The following is a 27,307-nucleotide window of genomic DNA, read 5'->3' on the forward strand; positions in this document are numbered from 1 at the left end:
ATGCCAACACAATTTATTTGGCAGCTATAAATATGAAATCTCATTAGGGGTGCTCTTCCCCTAATTTGAGCATGAGAGGAAGTGAGTGAGTGCGCTTATAAAACCACGTGCAGGAGGATAATTAGGGCAGACCGAGAAGGGGAAAAAGAGTGAATTTGCTTCGTCAAGAGCTGCCAATCTCATCTGGGATTAACACTCCTCTGGCACCGTGCAGCCAGCACAAACCAACTAACTAACTAATGCCAATAACAATAGCACATTTTCTCTATACCATTCCATGTGTGCATAAACTAAAAAGGTTCAATCTTGTCAATTGTCCACTTTCCTAAAAAGATTTACTGCCGAAACTTTGTTATAGAGAACAACAGTGGAAACTCTGGAACCGCTGCTTGTGTTTCAAAAAAAATTTTAATCATAGGAAATAATAAAATTCAAAGAAACACCAAAACACAGTTGTTAAGTTAAGCCACTGTGTTAAGCCAAAGTCTCACAAACTACGCTGAGGTTTTGCAGTGATGCAATACAGGATGGTGGCTTGACCACTATAAAGTTTGGCGCAAATTTGGAATTGTATTGTCATGTTTGTAGTAGTGAAGATTGTACCTTATTCGCTGTCTGTAACAGTCCACATCCCCGTCATCTTTGCATTTCTTTCCTTTACTCTTGGCGTCATTCTCTTCATCTGAACTTTCATCAGAATACTCATCAACACTCTTCTGTTTCTTGACTGGCCTCCTGCCCTTTGCTTCATTCTTCCTCTTGAACGCTTTCAACTCGTACTCATCATTGTCACCTTCTTCCCCAAAGCCTTCTTCTATGGCATCTCGTTCCTCTTGGTCAGGATCAAAGCATTCGTCGCTCGGCAGGTACTCAGAGCCGTCGCTGTCGACCTCGTCGCCTTCAATTTGAGGTGTTCTCTTTGGTTTTGGTGCTCGTGGCTCAATCTTTGGTCTCGCCTTGGGATGAGCCTTCAGAGCAGTTATCTGGAGCTTTTGCATGCGCCTACGCATTTTCTTATCCTTCGGAGAGGATTCAGTTCCTTTGGATCCTGGCCCATGAGTACCAGAGCTCCTCTTTTTCTTCACAAGAGTCCTCTTCTTCCTTTCGGTCGCCAGCTTGGCCTGGTCAGCCAGGTACTGGTCAAATGCAGAGTTCTCGGCCAGCATCAGTTTGCGAGGTTCCTTCTTCACCTCCTCCTGTGGGATTCGCGTACCAAAAGGTGTCATGTGACCTGTCCGAATCAGCGCCTCCCACTCGGTCTCCTGGGCTGGCATGAGCATGCTGCCCAGCGTGGAAGGCCCAGGCTCTGGTACAAAACAAACAAGTATTGGCCAGGATTAGAATTAGCCAGATAATGGTGTGTTGCACAAAAACAAGGAAGTCGGACATTTTGGTGCATTGGAGGGTCACATGAATTTGGACTTTTTAATAGAACATAATGTTAATTCTTATTGAACTTGTCCCCGGTGCCCACAACAAAGCTTTTTTTTTGCTTCCGTTCATGAATTTAGTTCAAACTTAGATTTTCAGTAAACAGCATTTGTAGACGTGCCGTTACCTGCGTCTTCGGCATCCTCTGGCAAAAGCTCATCTTCAAACCTTTGGGTAACTTCGCCTCCCAAAATAGCCTGAAGCCGCTTCTGTTTGGCTTGAACCTTTTTGAATTGCTTCTCCTGAATCACACACACAAAACCCTTTTCAGCATTACAGTCACTGTAAGATTGATTCAAAAATATAAGTTACACAAGCTTACCTTATTTTCTTTCTGCCTTTGGACAGATTCAATCTTCCTGCTGATGTCTTTACTCGATGATGCATAAGGGGATAGCTGCTCAATGATCTTATTGATATGCTTCAGAGATAACGTCACAGACCTAAAAGTCATATGGAAATTGAAATAGAACTATTATAATCATAACAGGAATTAATTATAGTTCACAGTAATATTGGAATGTACCTAAAATTACACCTCACCTTCTGCAAACTTCAGTCTGATGATACAATATGCTTCATCAAACAATCAGAAAGCTACTAATTATTAACAACACATTTATTATTATGGTTGTAATTTGCAGCGGTGTATAGTATAATATAAGAGGTGTGTCAAATAATGTGATTACCTTACTAAGCTACATGTGGGGGTAAAGTACTAGAAACACCATTAAGTACATTTTTACATCACTGTAAAAGATTATGGCGGGGTGCCTAAGAAGTGTACACATAACTGGGCCAAAGGAACCCTTCTTCAATTTTTCTGTATATGTTGTGACAGAATGCCTGACTCAGAGGCACGGGTGGGCAACCTTTCTTCTATCAGGGGCCAAAAACTAAGGCAATTTATTGGGTTAGTTTTTTGTTGTTGTTTTCTTCGCTTTTTTTTTTTGTCTTTTTAGAATTGCATAGGAGATTAGATCAAATGCTCTCATGGGCTGTATATGGCATTACGCAGGGTACATCGGCACAAATTTGAGCATCCACCTGGTGGTGTGAGTGTTTGTCTCACAATTTATTCACCACAACAAAAATAACAAGGAAAAGAGTTTGCAACTGCAGATAAGCCAAATGTTAGCATCACTTCTTTCATTCTTCTTCAACTACTATTACTCTTTTTTTTGGTTCTATTTTATTTCATATATTAAAATTGGCTGTGTGTGCGTTTGCGTGGCTTTGCCCACACCTGCTCTGGGAGTTTTTGTTACCTGACGTCATCCAGCACCATCTCGTACTCCTTCTTGGCCTCGGCTTTGGCAGCACCCTGACTGGCCTCCCGGATGGCCTCGTCTACCTGCCGCATGACGCCTCGCTCCAGGACATCCTGGTCATAGACGGCCACGCCGAGACCCAGCAACTCGACAGCCCCAGAACTGGCCGACGCCGCTTGGATGCGCTGGCGGTCGATGTGCACCAAAGCTCCGGCCCTCTTACCGCCTGAACACAAACAGGAGATGACAATGTGAAACATGATTAATTATTTTACTAAAGGTGCCAAGCAAAATTACTCAGCTAGCTTTCTTTTAGTTCTCACCACAATTGCCATCCCCAGCCTCGTTGACAGCTGTACAGGGAGACGCAGCCTCAGGGCCCTGAGAAAAAAGTGCTGAGCCTCCATTCTCCTCTGAACCTGTCCTAGTGAGAGCAGCACTGGCCGGCCCAGACAGGGAGGAGGGGGCCTGGTCCTCTAATCCATCTACTGGCATGGTGACTTGCTGCAACAAAATAGGACAGACAAGCCCGTTGCCATCTTTTAATGAGGTTCTGAAAACGCACCTAATATTATTACCAGAATATTGTGATATTGGACAGCAAGTCAAGCAGATCCACTTTTAGCTAGCTTTCGGGTACCTGGCCACGTATGCGATGGACTTTGATGTGTGAATTAACATGTACATCACGAAGCGCGGCGATTTGTTTCGAATAAACCCCTTCTCATGTAAGACAGCTATTTCATCAAAACTGCCAGTGTAGTATGTGTCTCACGGCAGTTGATTGTTTACATGGGCTAGGCTAGCCTGCTAAGCTCATTCTTAACTGTCCAGGCGAGCAGTTGAGAACGACTGACGACTCATACACCGCAGAACAGACTAACTCGCGATGATAGGAGGGCACATATGTCGTGTGTCTGGAAGAGAAAGACCATACTTACGAAACGTGCAGTTACACAGTATCAGCGACCTGCCAAAAGCATCTTCCGGAGCCGAAGATTGCCGGGTGAGTCTTTGACTTGGACGACAGAGCCCTCTGGTGGTGTTGTGGATTCACTTTCTTTTTTTGTCCGACAGATGACGCCATACAGCCATTTTCTATTTCGGTTATTAGTTGACTGACAAGAGCAGAAGAGTGGAGGGGTCCTCCACGACAAGCGAAACAGAATATTGTGACAGGATTAGACATCGTGGATATTTATTGGCACCGCGGTGCCTGGGTCTGCCCCCTCCTTTGTGACGTCAATCGACTCCTTTGTGACGTCAGGGTGGCCTGTTATGTAAATGACCTGTCGCAGGGCAGAAGTGCAAAACGGCTTGCACACAGACAGGATTTGCAGAAATGAGCCGATAACAAATTATTTGCGTGATTGTTTAAGTTCACACTTGATGGGTGGGCAGGCACTCCGGAAAGCCAATTATTTCTATACAAGCAATTAAAAAGTCAATTTTCCATATTTCCCCACAAAAAGGCAGTGAACTACAGTATTTATACGGGCAATAAAGAGTGTGTGTCTTTGCTATAAAATATTAGATTATACATTCGAGCAAATATGAATGAAAACGACATTTCTGTCTGTTTAGTAATGGGAAGCGTTTGAAAAGACAACACTTCAATGTTGATATAAATGTGCATGTTTCCAAGTAGTTGTGCTCCTCAGAGGAAGTTTGTTTCCAATGTCTTGCAATAATAAATTGCGGTCTTAATTAAAACATTTTCTGGGCTTTGCATGGGGGGTTGGAGAATGGAAAATAAATCTTTATATCAATCTATAGGGATGAAAAATATTGCAGGTTTCCAAACATGTTATAAAGACACTGAACATGCTAAATAAAGCAAAAAATAATTATTTGTATAAGTTTTTGTTTTATCACAGTAAGCTCTTCAGTGTGTTGAGTTCAGACCTTGTTTTGATTTTAGGTCATTGTTTTTACAAAGCCACCCACACAGGAGTCAGAATGGGTCATAATAAACGTCTGATGAATTACTCATGTTGTGAAAAAAAGTGATACATGCTCACTATGTTGTGACTGTAAGGTCGAGATGCGGTGGGGAATGTAAACTTATCATCTGTTTTGCCCTCCATCTTTTGTGTAAATTCAGCCTTTTTAAACCAAGGGATGGAGATATTTTGTACCGCGGCTACCTTATAGACCTTTGCATAGAAAACACATGAGAGGAGAGTGTAAGTGCTTGGACATTTTCAGACATCTCCAGAGTCAATTCAAAATCTTGCTTCTGGACCATCAGTTTTTTCCCAAAGCAGTACTTGTATTTTCTTGGCATGCTGTTTGACTTATGGTCTTGTTGAAATGTGAGCCAATTCCCCAGTCCGAGATATAAATTATATTATGAGCACTAAAGGTTCTCACTCAGGATTGTCTGTAGCAGCAGAATAACGTGCTGAATTACTACGTAGTGCAAATGGCCATGTAATGTTTTGCTTGATCAATTCCACTGTAATCAGTAGCTGTGCTGGAGCTCTACAACCCCCTTCTCGTTTGTTTTGGGATGGTGTTTGTCACCTTTTTAGTGATCCTGTACTCTATTGCACACATGGAACTTTCCTTCCAGGCCAACACTTCACTTCTCCTTTCTGCACAGACTTGATCAACATGATGCCCACATGTTTGGCTATAGGTTTATGGCAAATCGTTAAAGCTTTATTTTCAAAAAAAATAAATAAATCTAAAGGTTCTCAAGAAATCTTATGACAAAGATGTAGCTGGCGGTACAGTGTTGAATGAATGACCTCCATCTGGCAAAGTTCTGCACTGAATTATATTCATTTGTTGATATTTGAATGTAGACGCTTTTGGTGCCCAACATTCTATTCTCAGTAGGCTCCGATGCACAAGATATATTTTAAGCAATTTTGTGCAGTGTGTAGGACTTCATACCGTATGTGCAGTAATAATGAGACGATATGACAATGGAAAATCACAATTATAGTGACCAAAACGATCACAGGTGCTAATACAAATGTAAACAAACAATACAGCTACAGTACATGCAGCTGTAGTATTTAAAAAAGTTTTATTCTATAATCAAAAATATATAAAGTCAGCAACCCAATGCACTTTTTTTCCACATTAGAAATTTTAAACAGCAGTAACCAAAATTACTTTTCATAAGTGCAAGATCCCAAAATGTGTCACAACCACATGACATCAATCTCTTCTCTTATTGGTCTTCGGTCATCATTCTTATTGGTCATTGCTGTATGAACTGCATAGGCTACCGAGTGACAAAGCAGTCCAAATAAACAAAAAAAATGGGCCAAAACCAGCATTTTTGTCATGACTATTCATGAAATTGAGGCCCACCTCACACCAAGCAACGTGGCCAAACACGACTGAAGTGGACAATCGGGGAAACAAAAATACAGTAGTTGGTGACTCACACTTGCACACTGAGTGATTGAGCGCTGCACATCTACCAGCACCCTGCAATGGATAAACTGTGACCCTCCATCGGGTTTTGAGGCTCCACCTGCACTATACTTCATTATATTATTTTTTTATTAAATCGCAAAATCCCAAACTGTTTGACTGTCCAAAAAGTCTTGGTATGCAGAAGCATTCAGAGTTCCTTTCACTGGAGTTTAAGGGCTAATATTTTGGACATTTCCAACTTTGTGGGAACAGTTTGGAGATGGTCCCTTCCTGTACCAAAATTACCATGCATCAGTGCACAAATCAAGGTTAATAAAGACACCGATGAGAGAGTTTGATGTGGATGAAATTGACTGGCCTGCACAATCCAAACCTCAACCCTATAGAACACTTTTGGATGAATTAGCGGATACTGAGAGTCAGGCCGTCTCGTCCAACATTAGCATGTAACCTCACAAATGCGCTTCTGGAAAAATTGTCATAAATTCCCATAAACACACTCCTAAACCTTGTGGAAACCCTTCCTAGAAGAGTTTAAGATGTTATAACTGCAGAGGGTGGACTTAGGTCATACTAAACTTTATGGATTAAGAATGGGATGTCACTTAAATGTATATCTGAGTCAAGTCAGGTGTGTGCATACTTTTGGCAATATAGTGTATCAACACATAGGGGTAATTTTCATATAATATCATCAATAATGGTAAAGACACCTGTTAAAAAAAATCTGATTAGCAGTTTTTTTTTTTTTATGCCCATACTGAAACAGCCACCCATAAAGTCCCATTTTCAAAAAGTGGTCGATGATTTAAAATTTTGGCATTCATTGTAAAGGCAAACCTTAATGACAGAGAAAATGGTGGTGGCCTATTGAAATACACTTCTTTTTATAATTGTAAAGAGTAAAGACTAAAGTGCATAAATGGTAAAGATATAAGTGGCTTCATAAAAATTGTGTGAGTTGCCTAATTTACATGCGTTGCCCTTTAAACTCTGCGGCTACAAATGCATAAATGATCCTTACTACTCATTAAACCCATTTACACTCTTGTCTTTATGCAATGGTAATAATGATAAAGACATGCAATAGTTGTGACACTTTCACAAATTCATACATATTCATTCATATCTCAGAAATAAAACCATTTATTTTGCTGTCTGCTATTGTGTGAACGCAAAATGGCTGCCTCATCCTGGCACTTGAGCTCACAGAGCCCTGTATTGCAACAACATAATGATGCTCTCTCCAGTGGCATTAATGGTAAGGACAGCTTGAGTGACAAAGAATGAGGGTTTGTAAAAGAACAAAAAAGAAGGAATTTGTGTTAGTTTTCAAGGAAAAGGCATATTAAGCAATAGGAGAAGTATCCGATATATCTATAAATGTAATCAGCATCTTCAGAAAATATGTTGCAAATCATGAAACTTCATTTTGGACACCTAACGGTGAATATATTTTTTCCATTAAAAGTTTGAAAAATATTTACTTTTTTTTTTTGTCTTTAAAACAATTATGACCTTTTTATGGGTAAGAATTGCCAAAAATTCAAATACGCATATCAGTTAAATTAATTGATTTTCAAAAGGAAATTCAGTGGGCCATGTCTTTACCGTTATTCATCAAATTATATAAAAATGACCCATCTATATTTTACACGTTACACCTGTAAGTTGCGACTCGTGAGTGCATGTAACAGCCGAGTTATTGCCATTGCAAAATAAACCCACCAAATTTCACCACTCCAATTAAGTTAAGTACTCACATTTAAATTTGAGTGTGACGCAGCCAGAATGTGGGAAAACATGACAGAATTGGAACATTTACCACTTGCACAGGATGATACTGAGGTTTTGTAATGACCAGGGAAGTTGCTTTGATGGACCCCGCAAAACTGACAGGAGTTGGTGAATTTCCAAACTGTCCGTCTTCATTTTAGTGTGTGAACAAGAGTGCATGTAATGAATCCTGCCCATGTTGGGGGACTGCAGATTTATATGGCATGGGGGGGTAGCGAGCACCTCCCTGAGGGTGTGTGGTGTGTCAGCGCTGCCGTGTTGCGCTTCTCTCCATCCTGACAGTAGAATAACACACGGAGCAAGATTTAAAGACTTTAACACTAACAGGTTTACGTCCTCAGTACTCAGTACTCATTGCTCCTCAGAGAAATGGTTCCAAAATACGCTGGGCGTTTATATGCATTGAAGGCAACACATAACTTGGTATTTGCGGTAGTTAATCAGAGCAGAGGTTCTTCACTTTATCTCATGAATGGAATTGTGGTGCTTTGTTTCCATATGGCCTTCATCAACAAGCTGGAAAATGACCAATGCCTTCAGGATATATTTTTTAAGGAAAGGCAAAGGTATTTTACCCCCCCCATACATCCTTAAGAGCCTTTGCGTCTCCCTTTTTTACGTGACTTGTTTTGATGTCACGGCGCATTATGAATCTATTTTATGAGGGTCAAAGCAGATGCCTGACTTGACTCAGTTCTCACCCTGTGAACCTCATCTACCTGGTACATTTGAATACTTTTTACAGTGACTTTTTTTCCCTAAATCCATTTGGGCTATGTGTATCCCCAATTGTAAATGTGCCCCTAATTATCTGGAAAGTAGCTCCACTAGATTTTGTTTTAAATGCCAAAGGGCATTTAAGTTCCCTCACACTGTTTTTCTCTCGTGTTCGGGAATGATTTCCCAAGAGATGTTCTGCTTGAACACTGACTTTCTTCTCAGCAAACCCTTAAAATGTCCAAAACTGGCAATTTCCTACAGCATAATTAAATGATTCCAATATTTGTAGTGTCAAAAATGGTATCATTTACTTAATAAATAAATTAAAAAAAAGATCTGTGCGATTAATAAAAAAAAAAATCTTATCAAATTCTGATCATTAGGAGAGAATGAGCAAAATAAAGTAACAGTGGAACCTGTCAACAAATGCACCAAAACTATTTCAAAACTAGTTCAAACTAGCTACTTTCCAAGCACATTCTGTTATTATTATGATTATTATTATTATTATTCATTAATACCAGCTATCCCATCAAGAGCCACCAGGTGACGGTATGACCACTCTCCTGTTCCCAGGTGTCTTAAAAGGGTAAGTCATTTTGCTTTGTTTGTGTTTTATTTACAGTGGTGCACACAGTGGATAACCTTTCTAGGGGTGAACTGCTTTGCAATTAGAACAGCTTGGAAGTCAACCAGCGGCAGAACAGATTGTCGTCCACTTTGGAGGTTCTACTGTATATAGAGCTCTGTAACAAGGCCATATGTCACGATAAAAAGTGCTTAGTCATTTATGAGCAATCCAAGGTCTCAGTAAGAATGTACACGAAAAAGGATGTTTTCTTAAGCAGCGGACTGTAGAAAAAGCCAACACGTGTGGAGCTTCACCATGTCTCCATGAATTCACTGTACAGTACATTATATGTGAGACCACATTGGCAGTGAAAATGTCTCCCATGTGTTGCGGTGTCTCAGTTAGCAAATGTCTCTCTGAGGGCCTGATAGTGATTACGGGGATGGGCTGACCTCTCATCAGTAGCCGCTTAATGCATCTGTTTGTGATTTTACACAGCTGTACTATCATAAACAGATGCAATAACCTACATACAAAGTTGTTGTGTGGTATACACAATCAGTCTGTTACTTCCAGGTCAGGTGGAGTTTGGTAACTGACAAAATCTCTATTTGAATTTTTTCGATATACTGTATGTGGTGCAATGATGTGACCTCAGCTCACCGTATGTGCACATGTGCACAGTGTGGTTAGCAAGCAAGGCAAGAGGTGATGTTTTGATCATTAATACGTTTGCAGGATCAAGCAAAAACAAAACTTTGTAGTGTCATAGTACTGAAACTGAAAAGAAAGTGGCTTTAAATGTTGATCCAGATCCAGATATTGGTGCAAATTGAGGGTTTTCTTTTTCTCTGTGTTATAGTCCACTTGCATTGGGGCCAATTGGGCCGTTATCTTACTACTTGGCTGATGAGTGAAGGCCCACGTCGGAAATGCCCCACCCGCCACTGGACTGGGGTATAACGTAATTTTTCCATCAACACATCTGGCGGACATTTGTCAGATTGCGTTTTCCAAATTACAGAAGAAAAGTAGTCCATCTATCCATCCATTTTCTGTACGATCATAGCACCATTGAATGCCTTTCTATTTTTAGAGGCCACCTGGATCAAGACACAGAACTAGAATAAACAGTTTTCACGATGGTACACAGTATAAATAAAACAGACGGAGAATAACTTACATGTGTTGTCAGAGCTAGTGTGTGTATTGTCCAGAGTAAGTTCACAGTGGCAAACTGATGATAGATGCCCTTCTCTTAGGTGCCCCAGTAGCAAACACCAGTCACTTTTGAAGTTTATAGACAGGGAGGAAATAGTGAGGTTCCTTTGGTGGAGAAAGTCAATTAATACAACGGTCAATGTAAACCTTGTAAAACTAGAAAACTTCCAGTCTACTAAAGAATGTCTTACTTCAAAAACAGTTCAAGTGGAGTGTTGACTCCAACACCCGATCGGGTATGTCAAGCACGCAAAATATATTTTCTAACCATACTTGCAAGCATTTAAAGTGATGTATGGCAACCATTGCTTTTCTTCACCCTGTTCCATGTTGCAGTGTCCTCCTTAAACACAATGATCAGTGGTGGGAGAGAATTATTTAGATACAATGAGTAAAACACATTATTTCAGTCATTCTGCACTGACCTGAACAGGATAACCAAACATTTGCCTCTGGTCCAACGAACTAATCTTTTTCTTCTATTTTTAATTGCACTAAATTTGTGCACAAGTTGTGATTTAAAATCATTCAAAGAATAGCTTTTCGGTACATTTAGGCCTACTATGCCGCTGTATTTTTATGTTGGTTATGAAGGTACTTGCAAACCCAAGTAATTTTCTAGGTGGTACTTGGTGTAGAAAGTTTGAGAACCACTGCTCTTGGAGGGTGGCACGTTGGTCACTGGTTAGAGCGTCTGCCTCACAGTTCTGAGGTGTGGGGTTCAATCCCCGGCCCCGCCTGTGTGGAGTTTGCATGTTCTCCCCGCGCCTGTGTGGGTTTTCTCCGGGCACTCCGATTTCCTCCCACATCCCAAAAACATGCATGGTAGGTTCATTGACAACTCTAAATTGCCCGTAGGTGTGAATGTGAGTGCGAATGGTTGTTTGTTTGTATGTGCCCTGCGATTGGCTGGCAACCAGTTCAGGGTGTGCCCCGGCTCCTGCCCGATGACAGCTGGGATAGGCTCCAGCACGCCCGCGACCCTAGTGAGGAGAAGCGGCTCAGAAAATGGATGGATTGATGGATAATATACTGTTTTACCCCATACGGTTTTCAATTAAATTCTTATTTGAGCATTTCAGCTTGGCCACAGCACCTCTCAGCATTAACACTGCAGCAATCACAATTTCTAGGTGTAAATATACACTAAAAACATAAAATAAACTTTGACCAAATGTCAAATGCAATATTGGACAGTATACTCTTACTCTAACTTGGCTTGGAGGAGATTTTTCACTTGCTTCAACATAAACAGCAAAATTCTTCATATTTCTCGGTTGCCACTGGAGTATTTTACACATAAAAAAAGAACCCCTAGATAATTTCTATTATATTATATGCAGCATCATTAGAAATACATGCTGAGCCAGCAGATCATTAGCTGGGTCACCTGCGTTCACTAGGGCATAACCTCCTCTTCATGTCCCAGTAGTGAACCATTGTGATAGAGAACAACAACAGGAATTGGCGTGAAGTTGAATAAAGTGGCGTGTTGCTGAACTGCTCATCTCAACCAAGGTCCACCAAAGGACACCGAGCAAAGGACGCAGATAAACAGGTTATTAAGCGTTAGCATTCACGGATGTAACGGATGAAAAGATTTGGACTTGAATAACACGTGTCAGCGCTAGGACAATGTGGCAAAGGCGAAAAGCATCAGTGAGCAGTACTCAGCTGGGTGATGAAGTTTAGGTCAAGTCACAAGTTCAGATCTCATGGTCTCGCTTCATGACAAACAGCAATGAGACGTGATCTGGAGACTCTGGGAACAGGAAACCAATCCACACTTCTTGCCAAGTCGACATAACGTGTATTAAATTGAAATCCTTGAGTGTGTGAAGCAATCTCGGGATCCCAAAGGAGTATTGTCAGAGAGTATATATTTAGAATGCCCACATTGTTCAATCCATATTACAAATGTTTGTACATGTTTGTACATATAGTTCGAATGAGCATACCAACCATTTGAATGTTACTTTATGCAGGGGCATCGCTATTTATTTATTTTTTGATGGGTGGGTTGGGGCATAGCAGTTTTGTGACACCCGAACCCCAAATTTCCAAACGTGAAAAGGGGTATTGTATTGAACGTATACATGCTCATATAGTGAATGCTTAATTTTCTAAAACAATTAATCGTCAACATGGGGGGGGGGGGGGGGGGGTCATTTTAGGGAAACCGAATTTGATTTTAGGGGGGCTGAAAATTGGTTTTAAATAAATGTTTGCATGAACACATACTACCAAATCATTTTGGGTCTTCTGACTCCCCCCACCCAACCCCTAAAATAGGCTTAGCGATGCCCCTGCTGTACAGCAGTGTAGTTTACAACACTTATAAAATAAAACCCTTTTGTACAAATACAGAACGTTTAAAAATCTAAGAGATATGCACATTTTGGAAACAGACTTGCTGATTCTAATCCTTGTAACTGTTTAGAAGTACTTGTAGTGGTAGTGCTCTTACTGGCATGAGGTCTATTTCTGCAACTTGCTATAGTATGATTTAAAAACGGCATTAAGCACTGTTTGAGTTGGACTATTTTCCAGTAAACCCTCTCAAAAAATGGAAGATGGGGCAGCTGTGGCTAAGATCGCCACCTGCCACCGTGAGTAAGCTCAAGCCCTCAACCATCCACTAACAACGTACCCCGGACTCATGGCTGTGGTTTCATTGAGAAAGACACCGATTCCCTAAACTGCTCTCTGGGTGTTGAAAAGTAGCCCCCTGCTCCATTGTGTCTCACTAACTGTATATATCTGCTGTGTGCACTATTGTGATGTTTTTTAAGCAGAGAACACATTTTGTGAATTTCTGTAAGGCTTTATACTAACCACAATCCTAGGGTCAGTTTTACCTCAGGTCACAGTCCTAAAACCTTGGGGCTCAGAATCTTAGTCAATGTTAGCTCATTGGTGTGGGACAGCTGGGGATCAAACCCACAACTGTTTGGGTTGAGTAACCAGCACTTTTCAACCTGAGCCATGAACCAATCAGTACTGGCATTTTGCTAATGAGAACATGCTTCCATTACCATTGTACTACATCAAAATGCAATCACTGCATAAAGGAGAGAGAATATGGGTACATTTGGAACACGTATAAAAGGTACAGTACATTTTTTTCGTTCTTTTTAAACAGTGTTACAAAGGGACACTAATGTTGTTAATATGACCCCCATTCATTGTGCAAAACTGACTGAAAAGACTGTAATAAGCTTGCTCCATCAGTAGTTTATGATGTCACCATAGAAATTCTACACTGCTTATCCTATTGAAACTAATCCAAAATCTTTCTTTAAAGACTTCATTGGGAGTATATTTAGAATTTGTCATTTTCAAAAATATCCACTTTGGTAATGGATTCAAGAGAAGCAACACAGTTTCTAATTGGTTTTCAGTGAAAAACATTACTGTGTAACTTGTCTTCAGTCTACAACACTGTACATGGTGTCAAAGGGTGGCTGCTCAAATGGGCTTTCAGATGATCACAGTTTGACATATCGGATTTACTTTTGCACAGGATCATAAGGTGTTGAGCCCTGGCTGGTGACCCTTCATAGTCAACGAAGTGCAACTGTGCCCCTCCTGCCCTGCGTGTCATAAATTAGGATGAAGCTTTGCTCGTTGTGAACCCCTCCGCTTCGACCTTCTGCTACCCTTACTCAACACGATTAGATGCCACCCATTTAAAGGGCAAACAGAGTTAGAGGTTACCGCACATAGAGTAGTAGTGCGTGGCAATGTTTTATTGCTCCCTCCACTTAACCCTTTCCACATTCTGCAGATGGAGTGATTTATTCGTGGTTTGTATTATTTAATCTCAGATACGTGTGATTGAATCTATACAAGTAACTGCATGGAGGTGACTTCTTGTCTAATGTGCTTTTGAAAATTCGGAGAGACGAAGCCTGTATTTTCGGAACCAAAATAAACACAGTGGTTATCGATCTTTCTTAATTCCAGACTTGGGAGCGTTTCCAGATAGACAAAGATATCAGTTGTGGAGAACAATGAACAATCATGCAAAACAAACCAAGTGATTTAAAGGAATAGATGAAGTTGTTCTGCAGTGACGTAATGGGGTTTTGTAATGAATGTTGGCTCTCACTTTCCGTTCTAGCGCGTACTCGACTTTCAATTGCACACTAACTACACATCAGGCTTTGGTTACTTGTGTTTTGTGTGTATAAAAAGCACATTGACAGCAGAGACTAGCTGAATTTGTGACCATCAAGTGACCCCCTCAGGCAATAGCACACCTACCATATATTGCAAAAAGTTTAGCTCCACATCTTTATGCACTGCAGACCCACGCAGATAAATTAGGAGCATTGGCTCTGGAAGTGATAAAAGAAGAAGCATGCTTATGAGCCAAGAGTAGACTGAGCAATCTGATCTGACATAACTTTAAGGAAAAAGCGGAAGATTGTTGTCAGTACTAGAGCGGCTCCAACTACCGGAGACAAATTCCTTGTGTGTTTTTTGGACATACTTGGCAAATAAAGATGATCGTGATTCTGATTCTGATTGATGTGGACAACGTGAATTACATACAAGTCATATGATGGCATATTCACCAAATGTGAAGAAAATGGACAAAGGGATCAAATAAAGGCTTGATTTTATTTTATTTTTACCTCTAACAAGTTTTGGTTTAAGGGAGGATGAAAATACTGCCTTCATTATGTTCTGTTTCCTCCACTACTTCCTGTGTGCCACCAGCTCAACCTTCAACACACTCAAAAGATCCATCTCTGAAGTTCTAACTATAGTACAATGTGTCCATTTCCTCTTCTATCTGCTCTTTCTTCCTCAATCTTATCACTTTCCTCACCATTATTTAAAATACCTCTACCTCGTGCAAAAGCAGAAAGTCCACAGATATTGTTATGATTGTTTGTGCGTCAGTAAGATTATGCAAAAACACAACCTACTCCCATGAAACCTCGCGTAGTGAATTTATAAATCCAGAAAAAAAGAAAAGTAATTTCTCTTCACCATTTTAGTCACAATAAAATGCACACCAGAATGCAAATAGTAGAGTCCTGTCTGTATAATCCTAACATTATCTGCCATTCTACATCAACCAACCTAACCTATGGTTAGACAAAATACACCACACCATGACTTGTTTTATTTTATTTACTATTTTATCCCCTTTTCCTGTTTAAAAATATGTTGTGTGGTTTTTTTTTTTTTTTTTTAATCTTATTTGATACTACATAACACAATTTATGACGCGTTATTGACTTAAGATTTCTGGGATGACTTTTGTTAAATAAATATGTTATGATGTACCAGTACTTAACTGGACAGAAAACCCTGTCTTCTGTCTTTTCACAATAAAGGCCATACAATGTCACCAACTGGCCTCTTTCTAGTCAGAGCACATGCTGCTGATTACAGAAACTGCCGTCTGACAAATTAGCAGTGTGTGGTATATGCCAAAATCACGTACATCCAAAGGGGAAAAAAATTATAAAAAGAAGGAAATACATTTTAAGACTTGTGTTTGAATGAATGTTTGTATTATTAGGTGTGTAAATGTTTGGCCACTTATAATAAAACCTCAGAATTTCATTATTCAGCTTCATTTTCATGATGACTGAGTGAGTCTGATGAGGACACCAAAGACACATTGTAGTCTTTTTCTTTTTAATAAATGGTTCATTCAGCGAGTCAGAGCTCTGTGCGCCAAAGGAAAAAGCTATTGCTTGAATTAGTTTGTTGGCTGGTTTGTTAGTTATCAGGATTTTGCAAAAGATTTCCTCGAAACATTTGAACACTCAATTCTCTCACCCGCATGTATTGAAAGCAATATTGTTGCTGACTGATTCTTTTTTTATACATCACACGAGATGCTGGCTTACAAGGCCAAACATCTAATTGTCTCAGTCTGGTGGACTGTTTCACTGTGTAAAAGCACCCACAGTTGTGGCGATAGTCTGCCTTTATTGGGTTCTGTGTAAAAGTCAAACTTCTGTCAAGTTCTAATGTATGGATTTGACTCTTCACCAAGAGTACCATGAGTAGTTATGAAGCATTTTATGGTTTGTATGCTATAGTGAACCAGGTCATTGACTTGTAATGATACCAGATGTAGAAGTTAACCGCCTGCTTCTGACATCATCACCTAGCACTGACAGAACAACTTGTGGTTGCTTAAAACAGGTGGGAAATCTACGGCTCGTGGGCCGAACGCATTTGATTCGGCCTGCCATGCGATTTTAAAATCAAATACAACTTCAGAGGAAGTGCTATAAAAAGCACACAAATTCTCAAAATATATAATTACAGTGGTACCTTGACATACCAGTGACCTGAGTTTCTCCTGATATGAGCTGTTGCACGGCCAATTTATTTTTGTTTTGACTTGCAAGCAAACATTTGAGGTATGAATGTCAGATACTAGCATTGAACTCAACTCACTTCACAACAAGCAATAGGAAGATAGTGAATAAGTCTTCCAAAAAAGAGGCTTCCAACTGTTTGCCACTCCCAGTTGAAGTTTACTGTAAAAGTAAACGTAAACTAAGAGAATTTCATGCTGTGTATTTATCAACACCAGGTAGGTTTTCCTTAGGAAACTCCATAGATGCGCTAACAAAAGGCACTGATTTTGCTGTGTTAACCCTTTAAGCAACGGTGAGTTAAACACAAATGGTGCAGCCACACATATAAACAGACAGTATGACAATACTCACAGGCATATATACTTTATCCTCTGCCAAAAATGTCTAATATTACTGAAGCTTACTTAGCAGTTGCGTAATGTTCGTTTGTGTCTGCATGTCTGTATTATACTGCTGCCTAGTGGCCAAGGCCCACACACCCGAATGCACACAAGGTGGGGTGGAATGGATTAATGGCATTCCTCTTCATTTCATGGGGTTAGTATTTGGAGTGTGGTCACAGAACAAATTAATATCATAAATCAAGGCACCACTGTATAACTATTTGTTTGATTGTTGTCATATTTTTTCACGTCTAGTATGGTCCCCAGGGGACTTTTTAAATATGAACAGGCCCCTTGAAGAAAAAGGTCCCCCACCCCTGCTTTAAATCATACAATTTGTGTCTTTTACAAGACTTTTGCTAAACCAAGAGCAACCAGGTGTTGAAGCAATCACTTTCATTGTTGATCGTTATCAGAAAATGTGCTTTTTTTCTTTCTTTTTTTCCTAATATACTGGTTATTATTTGTCCTCTGTTGATTTACGACTTTTTAGGTCATAATCTTTAATCTCGATTTTCAGAACGCTGAACTTTCTCCAACAGGACGTAATGACCCAAAGTCATTTGCTTCTGGTCTTTGTTTAGTTACTTGCGCTTAAGGTCATGTCACGTTCGTTGTCGCGTTATTTCATTGGTCATTGTGTTTCCTGTGTGGGAACATTTTTATTGTCCAGAACAATTTTTGCTTCCCGCCGCACAATCCTAAAGGGAATTGTGATGCGAGTTGATGGGGGGTTTGTTATCTGGCCACATTCTTGTGACCTGGGGGAAACTCCGAGCTGAGGATGAGTGACTTACCCATCGTGTAAAAACAGGAAAACTGGGATCAACATAGGAAAACATTTGATGTACTGCTGTAAAATAAATAAATAAATAATTGGGGACAACAGTAATTGTTTTTTAATTGTTTATATTTACTTCATAACTTTCAAAGAATACATTGCTGTGGATTGTTGTTTTATGTGAAGATTTTGGCTTTCTACAAAGTGTATTTAAAGAGTTTGTTCCAGAAAACAGTGATTTAAACGAATTATCCTTCCCATCCACACACCACACACACACATTCACGCACACGCAAACACACGCGCAAACACACACACACACACACACACACACAGTAAAGTTAGTAAAGACACTGTGGTATCCGTTGAACAATGGGCATGACATTGAGAAGAGGAAATGTTCTGGGCCTTTTCATACACCAATGTCAGCATATTTCATCAAGAATAAAAAAATCTACCATCATACAAATGGTCACATGACATTATGGAGCACAATCAGGTATGCGGACTATTGCGAGATTAGTCATTCGAACTGCTCTAAGTGCTAGAGGACTCTGCATCTTTTTGCACAATTGTTTTTTGTCAATGTCTTTATGTCTGCCGTTAAAAAAATAAAGAAAAAATTGTAATGACTATAATGACTACTTCATGCGCATCCATCCATTTGTCCTTGTGAGCTGGAGGAGCCTGACTTTGAATCTGAATCTGACTTTGGGCGAGACGCGGGGTACTCTCTAGACTGATTGCCAGCCAATTTTGGGGCACATATAAGAAAACAAACATTCACACTGTCAGTAAACATTTAAGACTCTTCAATTAACCTAACAGACAAATTTTTCAAATGTGGAAGGAAGCTGGAGCAGCCATAGAAATCCCACACAACACGAGGAGAACATGCAAACTCCACACAGGTGTACCTGAGCCGAGATTCAAACCCAGAGTCTCTCAACTATGAGTCAGTCATACTAACCACTCTGATTTCTTATTTACGGTAATTCTTTTGAGTGGAACATTGACTCAAATCGTCTTGACTGTGTCTGCCTCTTGTTTGGTGTTTGCTCAGAGGGGGCGCAAATAGCTTTGGAAATGAGGAGTGCCGATGTATAGGCCTCTCTGCACAGTTTAAAGATGCCTTTGACACTCATTGGACCTTGAATCCTGCGCCAGCCACCCACAGCGTTCGTTTCCGCCATGAATCATTGCCTATGGTTAACCTAAACTGCACTTGGAGGGGCCACCAGGAGGTGAGAAGTAGAGTCGAAGTTCTTTTTCACCAATGTGAAACATATAATATAAATTTCAAATCTGAACATGAGTAGACTGCAAGCATATAGCGGTCAATCAATGAATTAGAATAGTGATCCACCTGTCGGGCTCCCTCAACAACAGTTACCATGAATACTGCAATAGAAAACCGAAATTAAAGTTATTATATTAAAGCCATTAATCCATCTCAGGCTTCGATTTCCATCACAGGAGATGATGATGCAGTAGAAAACAGAATCTAGTGGTGCCAATGTGCTATAGGTTTCTGGAAAAGGAGGGCACAGGATTCATGAACAAAACAGGAGTCATTGTGTAAAATTATAAAAGTGGCCATTTTGCTGTTTTCACACGGGAACCGATTTAAGTTGGATTCATTCTGAACTGGACGGCCACAATGACTGTACTATTCATGAATGGAGGTGTTGTGTTTTTGTGAATGGTTAAATGTTTTACTAGTTTTAGATAAGATAAAATGGCGATACGGACCCTTAACATTATGACAGCCCCCAATCATGAAAAACTTTGATGGTACACTGACAGTTTATTATAAGCACTTGGCTTTTGTTAAAGTTGGTTCAAAAGATTGGTTCTACTTTAAGATGTATAGAATTGATGTATGTATGTTCTGTATGGGCGGCACGGTGGCCGACTGGTTAGAGCGTCAGCCTCACAGTTCTGAGGACCCGGATTCAATCCCCGGCCCCGCCTGTGTGGAGTTTGCATGTTCTCCCCGTGCCTGCGTGGGTTTTCTCCGGGCACTCCGGTTTCCTCCCACATCCCAAAAACATGCATTAATTGGAGACTCTAAATTGCCCACAGGTGTGAATGTGAGTGCGGATGGATGTTTGTTTCTATGTGCCCTGCGATTGGCTGGCGAGCAGTTCAGGGTGTACCCCGCCTCCTGCCCGATGACAGCTGGGATAGGCTCCAGCACGCCCGCGACCCTAGTGAGGAGAAGCGGCTCAGAAAATGGATGGATGGATGTTCTGTATGTATGTATTTAGTATGTAGATTCATGTTTAAACCAAGTGGCAAATGAGGAAGGAGGGGAAGAGGATGAAAGTGAGTTTGCAGTATCACAGTCACAAAATTGCATTGAATTAGAAAAACCAGGATAGATTGCTAAGGTTGATTTGGACCTAAAATACAGTATGGAGGCACTATGCCAGTGTTGTTGTAATTATGATAGTGACTGGTATGCGGGTTGATGGTAGAAATTAGAAAATGAAGATTGGTTGAAAGGATGGAAAATGAAGGTCACAGCAGGGCATTGTATGAAGAAGAAGAAGAAGAAGAATCATTTTCATTTTTATCATTTTGATAAAGTATTTCCTTGAAATAATCAAGACATAATCACATTAATAATCAAGTTCTTGGTGTGCTGCTTGCAGCCAGAAATGAGAAAATCAGGACAGATTATCAGGATTGCTTTTGACATAAAACAAGCCAAAATCGACACAGAAATAGAAACACTATATTGGTGTCAGATGCTTGAAGAGTTGAAAGCAGACAGAAAGACAACAAAAGCATAAGAAGCATGATATGCTGTTTGCTGGTGTGAATTAAAAATATTTGAATGGATTGTCGGGATGGAGGTTTGAAGTCAAATAGAACTGTGTCGGTGGCGTGCCAAAGGTAACACTTTTTAAAATGTGTAATACTTTCTAATACCACTGACCGTGTAGTGGTACATTCACCTGACTTCATGCAGGCGGCATTGGTTCAATTCCCACTCAGTGATGATGTGAGTGTGATGTCTGTCTGTATGAGTGCCCTGTGATTGACTGGTGATCAGTCCAGGGTGGAGTCCACCATTTGCCCGAAGTCAACTGGGGTAGGCTCCAGCTCCCCATGACCCTGATCAAAATAGGCGCTATAGAAAACCGATGGATGGACTTTCTGACAGAAGTTAAGCGGTACGGAGAATGGATGCATGTTACAAGATAACGTAATTTTTTTCAAATTGAGCTATCACACTCATATAAAATCTATTGCTGCATTGTTCAAACATCCTTTGCTTTAAGGGTAAAACTATTGCAACACTGATGCTACATTTGATATCCAGTCTACGGCGTTCTGCACTGTGTGTTAGCATTAAGCCAGCAGACGTTCATAATTTATGTGGTTTGGTTAAATACACAACATGTAAATGTTTAAACTTCAACTTGGAATGGCAGTAAACGGTTTGAAGCAAACGCTTTGCCTTTTTTTCCAGAATTGTTCATTTTCTAATGCTTGTGAATTTTGCGGGCTCTATTTAGCGCTCATAACTTAAATTGTTGCTCACAAATATTGTTCAAGCAACGGCTTGTATCTCGAAAAAGTCGGGTCACTTGTAAGTCGAGGTACCACTATATTTACCAAGGGTTGTGTGTGTGTGTGTGTGTGTGTGTGTGTGTGTGTGCGTGCGTGTGTGTTGTCTGTGATGAGAAGGAATGTTCACACTCATGCCGAGCAACAACCTCCCTCCAGCTCCTCTTCCTGCAGGTATTCCCAATTCCCGCGGGGATGATGTTGACTCAGCTGGGATCAGTCGAGTGCTGTTATTAAGAGAAGTCTTCTTCATTTGTCCTGCTGTTATCCGCCAACAGCAACTAAACCCGCTTAAACCCCTCTTTATTATCCTTAACACTTACTGAAGACCACACTCTGCCTTCCTGTCCTGCTGCCTCTTCCCCTTCGCTGCTTGCCTTCGGGCTCCCGCTGCATCGTCTCTTCAGCATATCCTCTCTTTGAAACGTACGCTCAATCTTTTGGGTTTCAGTGCACCAGCCTCCTTGTTTTCTTAGGCCCTCTGTGAGGTTAGAGGTCGGTGAGGTCCTGCCATGGTAAATGTCCCTCAAGGGTTTCCAAGGACAAGCTCTAAACATCCTCCACTAATGCAAGCAGCTTGTGTCTGCCTCAAGGTCTGAGAGAGAGTGTTTTGTTTGTGTTTGTGAGTGAATGATCAACATTGCTCCCTATGGCTGTTTGCTCTTAAGTATCATCTCTTGAGTCCATTTATTTGTGAATGAAAGACACTAATTTTGTCCAGTTACACCCTGTAAGTGCATTTGTCTTAAAGAAAATCGTATCATAATGAGTTAAACATGACACACATTGTTGTTTGTGCATCTAAATTTGCAAAGTGTATCTCAAAAGATCACTTCTAGTCTGGTAGTGATAGTCTTTAAAATCTGGATTAATTTGGGCCCAAAATGTGAAAATGTGTGTTTGAGCAGGCCGTTGAGCAGAGGTTCATTTTTTTTGTGTGTGTATTTTTGAGAAGTGTATTTTTACAGGTTGATGAGGAAGTACTGCCTCCACGAATGAAAATACAAGTGGTGATTAAACGGTCTTTACGGCCGTTCGCTTCAGACTCTAGGCTGCCACTCGAAGTAGCCACTCGCCTTGTTGCAACGCCCTAGCTCCGTCGCTGGTCGGCATGATAATGAAAACCATACTTGCCATATCGAGGTTAGGTGAGCACTGGCTCATTTGCATGAGACAGGATGCCCCCCTATCAAAAAAAGGCACACAAAAAAACAGGTTGAAAACTGTGCACCGTTATACTTCCATAGTTATTAAGACACCAGGGAATTGTTTTAAATTGTAAAAAAAAAAAAAATTCTGTCTGTCTCCTTCAGGGCCCCTTCATGCTGTGTTAGATACGCATATGGCTATCATACATACGAGGTGTATCAATGTGCCATTACGTGCATTTTATTTTTGCCTAGTTTGTACAGTTAGTTATTCAATTTGGATTATTTGTCCACTATGTTGATGTTTAATTTTAGAAACTGTTACACGAAATGAAGCAAATGTTTTTTTCTCATGTTAGTCTTTTATTCATTTCCTCAACCAGTTTACTCACGAGCAAGCCATTAACTGAATGTCTTTGCTGCGTATACAGTAGGCTCTTGGAATTTTTGGTTGAAAACAGTCCTGCTGCAGTGGAAAGCAACTTTTTCTTTCACTTTGTTTTTGTTGTTTCACGCTTGCTGGTTCCAGCAACTCCATTTAAATCAAAGTTGCGTTTGTAAGTGGCTGGGCAATGAACACTGCAACCCTAAAACTCAGTAGATGGCTCGCTAAGGACAACACAGGGAATACATATCATGTTTTTTTTCCGAGTTACATTAAGCATGGCACATCTTGCATCGAAAGACTTCTCTGGTGCAGCCGAGGGTAGAAAGTACGTTACTGTGCGTTCAAATAATGCTGAAAAGTGTTTGTCTCATTTTAAGGCATTGATAGGTTTGCTGTGGGTAATGCATCTATTTAAAGGTTCAGTCTAATTGGCTGATAACAGCCTCTGTCAATGAGAAAGACAAATAAACATCCATACCCACAATGCCTGTGGTCACATCTGAAAACACATCCTTTTTCCCTCACTGGGGATAAATTAACAAAGTTAAAACCTGCTTAGACACATAGAGCTGATGTTAGCCATAAGTCTATTGGGGATATGCACAATGCAGAGTGTAATGTTATAATGATGCTAAAGAGATGAGAAATTTCAAGTTATCCTAAAAAACAGGAAATGATGTCAAACAGGACTCAAGTGTAATATCAGACATTTTGATAGGTTCACATAAAACACTGTCCTACTTCAGAAAGTAAAACTATTTTCTCAGAATTTGAGAAAAAGCTTATCATCCTTTGGGAGTAGGTTGTGCAAGTTTTTCATGGCCTCTCCCTTCCAAGATGAGCTTTTATCTTGTATGATTTGTTTCTTTACATGAAAATCACTTCTTTTTCTCCAGCGCAGATGTGAGTAATGACTGCCGCATCTTGGCAATGAATCTTTGCTGAACAAAACAGAGAAAGTGAAAAGAGAAATCAAGTGGCCACTGAAGGATGTTTTTCCACAATTTGTTCCATGAGACTTTGGTTGCCATTCAAAACTTCAAAATACATTTGAATTTTTAATTAATTATGGAGTAATTTATTTTTAACTTTATCCCCCAGGTTAGACAAGCAATGTTTTATTGAACATATTAACAATTGTTATACAAGCGTACTAAGCAAAAGAAGCCAGTCAAGTTGAACACCACCGTTAATGCGGAATGAAGGGCTATTAAAACTGTCACTAATGTACCTAACATAGCGCTCTTTTTTTTTGTTTTTTTTTTGTTTAAACAATAACTGTCATCACAAGTATGTGGCAGGTTTCATCAAAGTTGAGAGGTTCTGGTTCCGACTCTTGGCTAAGAGCTTTATCTCTGGAGTGGGCATGTTCATCCCGTGCTTATGGGTATTTTCTCCATCTGCTCCAGCTTCCTCCAACATTCCAAAAACATTCATGTTAGGTTACATGAAGACTCTAAATTTCCCACAAGGGTGATTGTGAATGTTTGTTTTTGTTTTTCAGTGGTGACCAGTCAGGCGTGTACCCTGCCTCTCAACCAAAAGTCCGCTGGGATAGACTGCAGCTCAACTGTGACCCAGAACAGGAGAATCGGTGGTAACTAAATGAATGAATGTTACACAATATTAAATCAATGACTAATATAATGTAAAATGTTAAAACACAAAATACACAAAAGACTGTACCTCTTAATCACAAATTACACACTATCGCAGCTAACCAGTCAGCGGTAATGTAGCAATGTACATCTTTACTTAGTGCTCCTTCTTGTCAAACAGCACAAACTGATGGACCCCAATGCACGAGACAAGCTCAGAAGATCCAAATCAAAGCCCTTCGTTCAGTAAAAGTTGGTCAAGTACTATTTAAGACAACGGGAATGGAAACACAAACTTCTACGTTCATTTAACTTCAGTCTTTTTTTTCAGAAAAAGGAAGCTATTGCAAAATCCGAAAGGAAAAGACAAAATCAGAACACATAAGCAGGGTTAATCGTCAGATGCTGACTGAAATTAGGTTGAGTGAGGTGTGCTGACAGTTTAATTTGAAGGCATATTTTTCCAGATTAAAAAACAAATCAAACTCCAATTCTTTTGAGCTTTAAGATTTTCTGTAACGGTTGTATCCCAACACACCAGCTCCATGTCCCACCAAAACATTTATATGTTCACGAAGACTTGCATCACTCTTTCAGAGAGCACATTAGTGACTGTTGAAGCTCCAAGAAGCTGTGCTAATCTCAAATCCAAATAAAAAAAGAGTTCACTTCGAGAAGCATTACTGATAAAAGCTCAGTAACCAATTGTGACTTTTATGCTTTTCCAACTATTTACTCAAACCATAAAGCTTTACACTTCTGTGCAACACCAGTTGGACTTCTTTGACATTCATAAGCACTCCACTATACAGGAAGTCCTCGATTTACGAACGAGTTCCGTTCCTACACTGGCAACGTAACACGAATTTCCGCGTAAGTCGGATTTCACCGTTGAAGTCGAAATTTGCGGCGAAATACTTCTGTTACGAGTATTGTCCCACGTGATTATGACAGCAAGCTCGGTGTGTGTGGGCGTGTGCGTCGATGTGTGAGTGAGACGGGACTGCGAAGGAGGAAGGAGTGCGCGCCGGTGCGTGTGTACAGTAGCAAGTGTAGTGACGGGGACCGGGGAAGAGTAGCGATTAGCGGAGGACCCGTTGACGTTGACTGTGCAGAGGAGCTAATAAACCCATTAAAGCAGCAAATCGGTGCTTTCTGCCTTTATTGTTGCCGCCACCCAGCTCAGCTGTGCAACGAGAGAAGGGAGTTAACCCCAGCTTCTCCCGACCACGGTCAGGTGACCGTAGCAGGAAAGGTTAACACTTCGTTTAAAGAAACTAAAATACATTAAAATAAAAAAAAAATAAGACTCTGCACTTACCATTACTGCTGAAAGTGTGAAGAAAGGAGGACTAAAAAGGCAAAGATACTCCCGCCGCACAAACACAGACAAGCACTATGCACTAGCTAAGCAGAAACACTATGGTGCTGGGACAAGATGGCGGACGTGGCACGGGCATCGTAAAGTCGAAACGTCGTAGGTCAAGTGTGTCGTAACTCAAGGACTTCTCAAAGAGAGCTTGTATCCGATCATCTTCAGCGAGATTGGAGAAAGCCACATTAGAAGTATTATATTAATTGAATAGAACTGCATAGGGGGACCGAAGGTCATTCATAATTCGGGTAAAAATAAATAAATAAAAAGTTAATATCTGTATGTAAAGTATGAATAAAATAAGTTATTCTCATTTTTAATTTTAATATTTATAATTACTTTAATTGTAAATAAACAATTATTTTAATAACCTAATTATTATAATTATTTTAAAATAAATATATGTATTTTAGAGGAACGGTTCAGAGGACCGGGGTCCAAATCCGGCCTCGCCTGTGCGAAGTTTGCATGTTCTCATCGTGCCTGCGTGGGTTTTCTCCGGGTTCTGCGGTTTCCTCCCATATCCCAAAAACATGCATGGTCGGTTAATTGAAGACTCTAAATTGCCCGTAGGTGTGAATCTGAATGTGAGTGCGAATGGTGGTTTGTTTATATGTGCCCTGCGATTGGCTGGCGACCAGTTCAGGGTGTACCCCGCCGCTCGCCCAGTCGGCTAGGATTGGCTCCAGCATCCCCCCCCCCCCTCCCCCTGACCCTAGTGAGGATAAGTGGTATAGAAAATGGATGGATGAATTTAAAGAGATAAATTAATACATTTTAATTAATCCATTTTGGGGAAAGAAACTCTTGAACATATAAATGCTTGGTGGCCTGGATTAAAGAACGGTGTGGATTTATCTAATTAATCTATCCATCCTTCCAGATGGCTAAATCTCATACATGATCAGTATAGATAACCCCAATTCCAATGAAGTTGGGACGTTGTGTTAAACATAAATAAAAACAGAATACAATGATTTGCCAATCATGTTTAACCTATATTTAATTGAATACACTATAAAGACAAGAAAATTCATGTTCAAACTGATAAACCTTATTGTTTTTAGCAAATAATCATTAACTTAGAATTTTATGGCTGCAACACATTCCAAAAAAACTGGGACAGGTGGCAAAAAAGACTGAGAAAGTTGAGGAATGCTCATCAAACACCTGTTTGGAACATCCCACAGGTGAACAGGCTAATTGGGAACAGGTGGGTGCCATGATTGGGTATAAAAGGAGCTACCCTGAATTGCTCAGTCATTCACAAGCAAAGATGGGGCGAGGTGATC

At 40.3% G+C, this 27,307-nt stretch overlaps 1 protein-coding gene across 1 annotated transcript in view; it reads right to left on the reverse strand.

Annotated features, from left to right (window-relative positions):
• Positions 1-3,852, reverse strand: part of ercc6 (excision repair cross-complementation group 6) — an 18,576-nt gene extending 14,724 nt beyond the window's left edge. Inside the window, exons 1-6 of the mRNA XM_061690767.1 lie at positions 3,644-3,852; positions 3,026-3,206; positions 2,700-2,928; positions 1,754-1,874; positions 1,559-1,673; positions 604-1,306 (exon numbers count right to left, since the gene is read on the reverse strand). Coding sequence (XP_061546751.1) covers positions 604-1,306; positions 1,559-1,673; positions 1,754-1,874; positions 2,700-2,928; positions 3,026-3,197 — 1,340 coding nt within the window. The 5' untranslated portion in view covers positions 3,198-3,206; positions 3,644-3,852. The remainder of the gene's footprint in view (positions 1-603; positions 1,307-1,558; positions 1,674-1,753; positions 1,875-2,699; positions 2,929-3,025; positions 3,207-3,643) is intronic.
• Between the last annotated feature and the right edge of the window lie 23,455 nt (positions 3,853-27,307).

This window comes from Phycodurus eques, chromosome 11, assembly GCF_024500275.1.
Source record: "Phycodurus eques isolate BA_2022a chromosome 11, UOR_Pequ_1.1, whole genome shotgun sequence".
In the NCBI taxonomy this organism is placed as follows: domain Eukaryota; kingdom Metazoa; phylum Chordata; class Actinopteri; order Syngnathiformes; family Syngnathidae; genus Phycodurus; species Phycodurus eques.